The sequence below is a fragment of the Otolemur garnettii genome, unplaced genomic scaffold (assembly GCF_000181295.1).
Source record: "Otolemur garnettii isolate 467f Iridium unplaced genomic scaffold, OtoGar3 scaffold00224, whole genome shotgun sequence".
In the NCBI taxonomy this organism is placed as follows: Eukaryota; Metazoa; Chordata; class Mammalia; order Primates; family Galagidae; genus Otolemur; species Otolemur garnettii.
In genome coordinates this window covers 905603-914321 of record NW_003852619.1, presented here as the reverse complement: position 1 = coordinate 914321, position 8719 = coordinate 905603, and the positions used below count along the sequence as shown (strand labels likewise).

Sequence of the window (8719 nt, the reverse complement as noted above, 5' to 3'; positions counted from 1 at the left end):
ATTGTTGGCTTTTTTCATGTGGATTAATTTGAGTTCTTTATAGATCCTACTTATGAAGATTTTGTCTGATTCAAAATATGCAAATACCCTTTCCCATTGTGTAGGTTGCCTATTTGCTTTGGCTGTTATCTCCTTAGCTGTACAGAAGCTTTTTGGTTACATTAAGTCCAATTTGTTTATTTTTGTTGTTGTCGCAACTGCTGTGAAAGTCTTCTTCATAAAGTCTTTCCCGAGGTCAGTATCACCAAGTGCTTTTTCTATGCTTTCTTTGAGGATTTTTATCATTTCATACCTTAAATTTAGATCTTTTATCCATCTCGAATCAATTTTTGTGAGTGGAGAAAGGTGCGGGTCCAGTTTCCATCTTTTACATATGGATATCAAGTTTTCCCAGCACCATTTATTGAATAGGAATTTTTCCCCTAGTGTATGCTCTTGTTTGGTTTATCAAAGATTAGGTGGCTATAAGATGTTAGTTTCATTTTCTGGTTTTCTATTTGATTCTAAATGTCTATGTCTCTATTTTTGTACCAATACCATGCTGTTTTGATCACTAAGCTTTATAGTACAGCCTAAAGTCTGGTATGCTGATGCCCCTGGCTTTGTTTTTATTACTAGGAATTGCCTTAGCTATACGGGTTGTTTTTTTGTTTTTTGTTTTTTTTTTTTTCTGTTTCTGTACAAGACGAAGAATTTTTTTTTCCAGGTCTTAAAAGTGCAATGTTGTATTTTAATAAGGATAGCACTGAATGTGTAGATTGCTTTGAGAAGTATAGACATTTTAACAATGTTGATTCTTCCCAGCCATGAGCATGGTATGTTCTTCCATTTGTTAATATCCTGTGCTATTTCTTAGGGTTTCATAATTTTCTTTACAGAGGTACTTCATGTCTTTTGTTAGGTATATTCCTAGGTATTTTATTTTCTTTGAAGCGATGGTGAAGAGAGTTGTGTCTTTAATTAGCCTATCATCTTGGCTGTTATTGGTATATACAAAGGCTACTGACTTATGGACCCTGATTTTACATCCTGGTTATCTATTTTATTTATTTTTTCAGAAAACTAACTCCTTGTTTCATTAATTTTCTGAATGACTCTTTTGTTTTCAATTTCATTAATCTCTGATTTAATTTTGGATATTTCTTTTCTTCTGCTGGATTTAGGCTTAGATTGTTCTTAGTTTTCCAGTTCTGTAAGATGCCTTGTGAGTTTGTTGATGTGCTATCTCTCTGTTTTTCAGATGTAGGCATGTAAAGCTATAAAGTTTCCTCTCAGGACTGCTTTTGCTATATTCCACAGGTTTTGGTAGCTTGCATCTTCATTGTTGTTATGCTCAGGGAAGTTAATGATTTCCTCTTTTATCTCTTCCTATACTGTCATTCAGCATAAGGTTGTTTAATTTTTATGCCTTTGTGTGGGATTGATTGAACATTTTTGTTGGAGTTGAGTTCCCCCTTTAATGCCTTGTGGGCTGAGAAGATACAAGGTAAAATTTTAATTCTTTTGATTCAGTTGAGATTTGTTTTGTGTACTAGGATATGATCAATTTTGGAGAATGTTCCATGGGCCAATGAGAAGAATGTATATTCTTTAGCTTTGGGATGGAGTGTTCCATGTATGTCTGTCAAGCACAGTTGTTCTAGGGTCACAATTAAGTCCCTTGTATCTTTGTTTAGTTTCTCTTTACAGGATCTGTAAAGAGGAGTCTTAAAGTCTCCTGCTATTATGGTGTTATGGGATATCATATTGCTCAGACTAAGTAAAGTCTATTTCAGAATCTGGAGCATTTATGTTGCGTGTATAAATATTAAAAATTGAGATGTCATCTTGTTGTATTTTTCCCTTGACCAATATGAAGTGTCCATCTTTGTCTTTTTTTTACTGTAGTTGCTTAAAATTCTCTTGTATCTGAAAATAAAATTGCATCCCCTCTTTTCTTGTGAATTCTGTTTGCCTGAAAAATTGTCTTCCACCCCTTAACTCTGAGTTTTAATTTGTCCCTTGAGGCTGGGTGTGTTTCCTGAAGACAGAAAAGGGATGGCTTGTGTTTTTTAATCTAATCAGCCAGTCTATGTCTCTTCAGTGGGGAATTCAAGCCATTAACATTTATTGAGAGAATTCATAAGTGTGGTAGCATTCTCTTCATCTTATTTTGTGAAACTCCATTGCTTAGTTTTATCTTTTGTATCATTGTGGAAGCTAAGTTTTGTCCTTTAGTTTCTGAGTGCTTACTTTGCTAGCGGTCCATTGTGATGGTCAGTGTGTAAAACAGTTCAAAGTATTTCCTGTGTAGTGTTATCCAACTTTTTGATTCTAGGCATCCTGTCGTGTATAAAGTATTCTGTAGTATCTCTCTGTGGTTTTCACTTATGTCAAATGGCGAAAAATTGTTTATGTGCCTATTGGCTATTTGAATATCTTCTTTGGAAAAATAGCTCTATAGTGCTTTTGACCACTTCTGTTATTTAATTGGGTTGCTTTTTTATTATTCAATTGTAAGTTTTCTTATCACATATTCAAGATGATAGCCTTAATTAGAAATACATGATATGCAAAAACATTCTTCTATGTTTGAATTGTATTTTCACTTTCATTGTAGTATCCTTCAAATTACAAAAGTTTTAAGTTTTGATGCAGCTTATTTATGTTATAATTTGTTCACATTTTTGTGTCATATCTAAGACTTCATTATAAAATCCAAAATTTTGAATATATACTCCTTTGTTTTCTTCTAAGAGTTTTGTACTTTTATCCATTTAATTCATGATGTTTTTATTTTTATAAGTTTCCAATTTCATTCTTTTGAATACTGCTATCCCATTGTTCATTTCCAGTGGCTAACCATTTATTGAAGTCATTATTCTTTCCCTCATTGAATAGCTCTTATTGTCAAAAATACTGTTTTCCACAGAGACGTGGATTATTTCTGGACTCTCTGGTTCTCAGTTATAGACCTGTTTCCCAACTTAATTATCTGTGGTGATCCCCTGATTATTTCCTCAACATCAGGCCCTGCTAGGTTATCTCAAAGCTCTCCAGAATCCTTCCGAGGCAGGTCTCACCTTGCCCCTAGACAACAGTTTCCGTGGGGTGCAAGAGTTCCTGAGTGGAGGTCCAATCCCAGCGGGCAGAGCAAAGAAAGTTGTGTCCCTATACAAGGCCTGCCCTTAGGACCTTCTCTCGAACTGCCCACAGTGGCCATCTCTTGGCTGCTAAGACTTTCCAAGTATGACCTTCTCTGCCACCACCAAACTGGTGGCAAATCTGCTCAGATCAGCCCTCACAACTGGCTGCTGTATACTGTATACTGTTTATATGCTCCCCCTCGTCCAGGTTTTTCTCTCAAAGGACTTCCTCCCATACCGGACCTCCACGGAGGAGCTGGTCAATCCCACTCATAGAAAACTGGCCTATTGTCACAACTCTGCTGCTCTGGATCATGTACTGTATCCAGCCCCTTGCCACCTTGCTGCACACACAAGCCACAGCTCCAGGCAAGGACTCCTCACCAGACATAACGTGGCTTTCTTCCATTCCTCAGTTGCACTAGGAGCATTTGGCCAAATGTTCTTTCTGGTTTTCCATCTTGTTCTGCCCCACATTTAAAACTTTTAACTATAAATTAATAATATCAAAATATATAATAACAATTACATAATATAAAATTACTCATACATCATGAGTACTGGTTGGAATTCCCAATTAGTTGCTGCTAAACCAGTGTACTCAAATATAAAAAGTAAAAGGTCTAATTTATAGTGATTTACAGTGTTTGACAACTTTCATGGCTATATTTAGGCTAGCAGTGTGACAGAAGTAAACATAAAGTTGGAAAGATGTTTAAAATATTGTTTTGATAAATTGTTTTATGTCATTCAGGCTGAAATTTACAGTATAATCCTTTCAATTAGAGGTATTGATTCTTAATGCTCGAAATGAGAGCAAGGACCCTGAGGTTAGAAGAACCTTAAAAAATGATAATCTCTGTGCTCAACTCTTCTCTGCATTCTATTTAGCTTTTTGATCATATAATAGCAGAGCAAGAACATGATTGTTCTAAAGGCCAACCCAGTGAAAGTGTTGTTGAGCTGTAGGAATGGCCTCGCCTTCCTGTTTCTACTTCATTTCTTTCCCCTTATTTGACTTGCATTGGTGATTCTCTCTCCTGGGCATTGGGAGACAGAACCACTTAACACATTGATTCTGAGAAACCTACCCCACTCAAGATTGATTAAGGAGAAAACAACGTAAAGGGCCCATAGAACAGGAAGAGAGACATACAATCACTTAAATATTGATAAGTCAGAAATTCTAGCATTGCCAATAATAAACTGAAACCTGCGATGTCAAAACCCTTTTATTGAACATCAGGCTGAAGGCCAAGAGACCCTGTAACTTTCAAATGGTCCTCCTGCAGTATGACACTTTGAGTCATCCTCTGTGCTCAGGTATCTTTAAAAGCATCTTCTGTGGATGACAGATGCACCAAACTCCTTGAATTCTGCAGAGGTGACCCACATCTGCTTGAAAGTGCTTATAGAGGTCATTATGGATGCACCAATCCATGCAGAAAAACGTCTATCAGAAGAAGCTGTGATCTTGATCGGGGTCCCTTCAGAAGTCAGTTGATCCAGTTCTTTCATGAGCCTTTCCTCCAGTCCAGGAAAAAGAGAGGTGCCCCCAGACATTACAATCTCTCCAAGAAGCTTTTTCTGTATATCTGCGGAACATTTCATAATGCTGCTGGAGACCATTTTTGAGAGTCCTGGACTCTGGATGCCTAGCTGGTCGGGTGCAAAGAGAACTTCTGGTACCTGGTGTAGCTGGTGTCCAATGTGGATGATATTCCCATCTGGAAGTCTGTATTCTCGAAAGACTTCCTCGGGCTTCTTGCATAGCTCTTTCTCTGGCTCCAGTGCAATATAGCACAGCTTTTCTTTAATGTCGTTCACCAAGGCCTTGTTAAACATGCAAGGAAAAGGACATCCTCTAGCAAACAGTTGCTGGGTGAGGTGCTCTGTGATGTCCCTCCCTGCCACATAGAGCTTGGTGACTGCATGAGGCAGGGCGTAACCCTCAAAGATGGGGACAGCGCAGGTGACCCCATGTCCACTGTCCACCACCAGGCCCGTGATGTAGGCAGAGGCATAGAGAGTTACCACACCATGGTTGGACAGGTAGAAAGCAGGCACATTATAGTTCTCAAACATCATTTCAGCAAGCTTCTCTCGAGTCGCCCTTGGATTCAAGGAGGGCTCCGTCATGAGTACAGCTTGGTCACAGGGTTTTACTCCCAGGCGGCACTCAAAAAGCTGTTGCCAGAGATGCTCCATGTCATCCCATCCTGTTATCAGTCCACGTTCAATGGGGTAGTGCAAATATAATGTCTCATACTTGTACTGGGCTTCCTCCCCCACAAAGTACTTCTTCTTATCGCCTCTTTCAGAAGGAATGTTAACTTTAGGATAGCCTATGACAGAGCTGATGATATGACGAGGTCCGGTCTCTCCAGAATACCCTACTTTGCAGACTCCAGAACCATTGTCAAAAATTACCGCTGGAACATCTAAGACATGTGGATTAAACATGACTGCTATGTCCTGTCCTGAACCTCACCAACTAAAGGAAAGAACACTTAGGCCACTTTGTGACACAGGTACCTTTGGAGGTTTGAACACCACAGGATTCCAGAATTCTTAGGCTGTCACACAGGTGGAGCTAGCAGGTTGTCTCCAATGCACCAGGGCACCCCATCATCAACCTACTAATCTTTTCTCATTTCTGGCAGTCTAGGTCCTGCTGAGGCAACTTCAGGGATGATTGTCCTTTATGTCACAATTTAGCCAAGGCAACAATTGTCCTGAGTGGGTGTCAGAGGGGCTGGGTCTGTGAACCACCAGTGCTGCCTATCTGGTGAGACACAAAACCAGGGAAGGCAAACCATATGTAGGAACAGCTTTAGTGAGCCTGTGAACCCAGAGTAGAGGCCAGTTGTTAGAACAAAGTGAAGCTGCCAAAGTGTGGGCCTGTCCCAAAGACACTCTCTACCCTCTCTGCTCTGGTGAGCTTTGTTCTGCAGAATGGTGAAAACATCCTTCCCTTTCCTAAGGGGAGGAACTAAGCATCAGACATAGGGTCAGCTTGGAGTAAGGATATAATCAACTCAAGATCTTCTTTCTTTTATTGCCCCTAACATTTGTTTTTTTGTTTGTAATGGTTTTTATTAAGATACATTTTACATACCATACATTAACACACTTGAAGTGTTTATTTCCTTGATTTTAATGTAGTTACAGATATTTGCCAATATTACAAAAATAAATTTCAGTATAGTTACAGATATTTGCCAATATTTTAAAAATAAATAAAGATGACAAAAATCAAAATAAATACACCTCATAAAGAATCCCAGTGTTCCTTAGCTACCACTCCTCTCATTAGGTCATCCACCTGAGCCCTATCTAAGCCTTGCTAATATATTTTTTGCCTCTATACATTTACTTTCTCTTTATTTCTTCATATAAATGGAATCATATACTATGTGGCCTATTGTGTTTGGATTCAGTCATTGCACATTACCTTCAAACTTCATCTACTGTTTGGATATAACACGTTTTCTTTACATACTAGTCAGGGGGTCTTTTAATTATCTTTTATGATGAAGTCCACCTCTAGAAACAAAATGGACTTATCTTTTCATTTCTTTTGTGTGTACATATATATACATTTATAAATATATATATATATACACACACACACACACACACACTAGAATTGGGATTGCTGAGTAGAATATGACAACTGTAGGTTAAATTACTTGACTTCATTTCCTCTAAGTCTACTCTCCAAAGGGTTGTGACATTTTCTATTGTGAAACTGTATAGGAATATACTTACTTCTCTACATGATCCTCCGCGCTGTTATCCAACTTTTTTTTTTATGTACACAGATTTACATGATGTTTTGCCAGTTTTTAAAATATCTTTTCTCCTCCACTTTACATTTAATAATTTCTTGATTACTTGCTTCATTGCCCTAAACAATTGTGGTTAGTCAATTCTATATTTACATTTTTAAAGACATGAATCTAGGCATTACACTTATGTTTCAATGCACAGAACTGAGACCTAAATTTAGGTGAGATTTGTTACATAAACTTTTAGAGGTCATCAATTTTTTCCTATAAGTTTCTAATGGTTTCAGGGATGTCCAACCATTTTTTTTTCCTTCTCTGCTAAATATTGGAAGGGTAAGAGTTGTCATGGGCTACACATTAAATACACAAACACTAATGAAAGCTGATAATCAAAATAAGTGAATAAATAAGTACATACAAGGTCCATGCATACTTTTTAATGATATTTGACACCACAGGTAACCATAAGCAAAAAAAGGCTTCACAAAATCAGCATGCGACCCTGCAGCCCCCTGAAGGCCAAAGAGGTTGTTCTTACAACGAGAGTGTTTTTTATTAATATTTACCATTATTCTATTATTTTTTTAAGTTCAATACACAAATATCCATTGTATACCATTAATAATTAGAGAATTAAAATTAATATGACAATATGAAATACATAGCAATAATTCTTCAGAAATATATAGTATTTCTACATGGAAAATTTTTAGTTATTGAGAATATAAAAAGATACATATATATTGCAAAATTATTATTAATAATTTTTTAATTGTTTAGGTATTACTTCTGTTATAACTTGAGTTATTGTCTTTCTAGGGATATCAGTATACAACATAGCAAATTCAATTTGCTCTGGGGCTTCAGAAGGATTGTAGCAAATCTACACTGACCCACTGGGGGGCACACATATCTGATATTGGGTGTGATTATATATGCAAGTACCTTCAGGGTTTCCTGTATATTCATAGTAAGAGTAACCCAATAACACAGTTTTGACAGTTTGTCTAGTTTGAGTTACCTTTTGAATATATTTTTCACAACCTTCATCATGTCTTACACCTAAGATGAAAGAAGGAAGATGAAAAAGTCCCAAGCAAAGAATCAGTGATCAGTCCCATGCTGCAACTGCTCATGCTCAAGCTTCTGCTGTGCGTAGACCAGTCAGTTCCTGGTATGTGACTGGAGGAGGGTATAGTCTGTATTTTTTAGGGTAAGACGGTGGGGATGCTCTGAATGTCCTTGGACTATCCACTTCCCATTGTTGGCTGGTTTCACACATCAGTGATGTATCCAGAGAGGGATGCCATTCACATTCACTGTTGTTAGTGTGGACAGGATCACCAAGTAGGGACCTTTTCACCGTGGTTTCAGTGGTTCAGCCTCTAATCATTAATTTACACCTGGTTACCTGGAGAGTGGGGATGGACTGGGGGTGATAAACCAACAAGATATCTATCATTCACCCATCCTGAAATCTTTTTTTCATTATTTTTCCCAGTAACATTAGTTGGTTAGTAAGTTAGTAAATTTTGTTTCTTCCAGTTCTCTCAGGGTCCCTGGTACATTTCTTAAAATGGGAGGATTCCTGTGATATAGTATTTTATAGGGTGAGTAACCTACATTTTTTTTTTGAACCAGGTTACATGGATTACATTTGTTAGGTAAAGTCTCTCTTATAATTGTGTCCTGCTCTTAAAAGGTATATCACACATGGTGGCTCCCTAGCCCCCTCCCTCCTTCCCTCTCTCTACTCTCCCCTTCCCCCATCCCCACCATGTACTAGGTCATTAATTGTCCTCA

The 8719-nt window shown here is 37.7% G+C and overlaps 2 protein-coding genes across 4 annotated transcripts in view; one reads left to right on the top strand and one right to left on the bottom strand.

Annotated features, from left to right (window-relative positions):
• Window positions 1-8719, top strand: part of TENM1 (teneurin transmembrane protein 1) — a 596275-nt gene that overhangs the window by 360692 nt on the left and 226864 nt on the right. The window lies entirely within an intron of this gene.
• Window positions 4455-5588, bottom strand: LOC100950579 (actin-related protein T1-like). The gene has a single exon (XM_003801900.1). The coding sequence runs from the start codon at window positions 5586-5588 to the stop codon at window positions 4455-4457; it is 1134 nt and encodes a 377-aa protein (XP_003801948.1).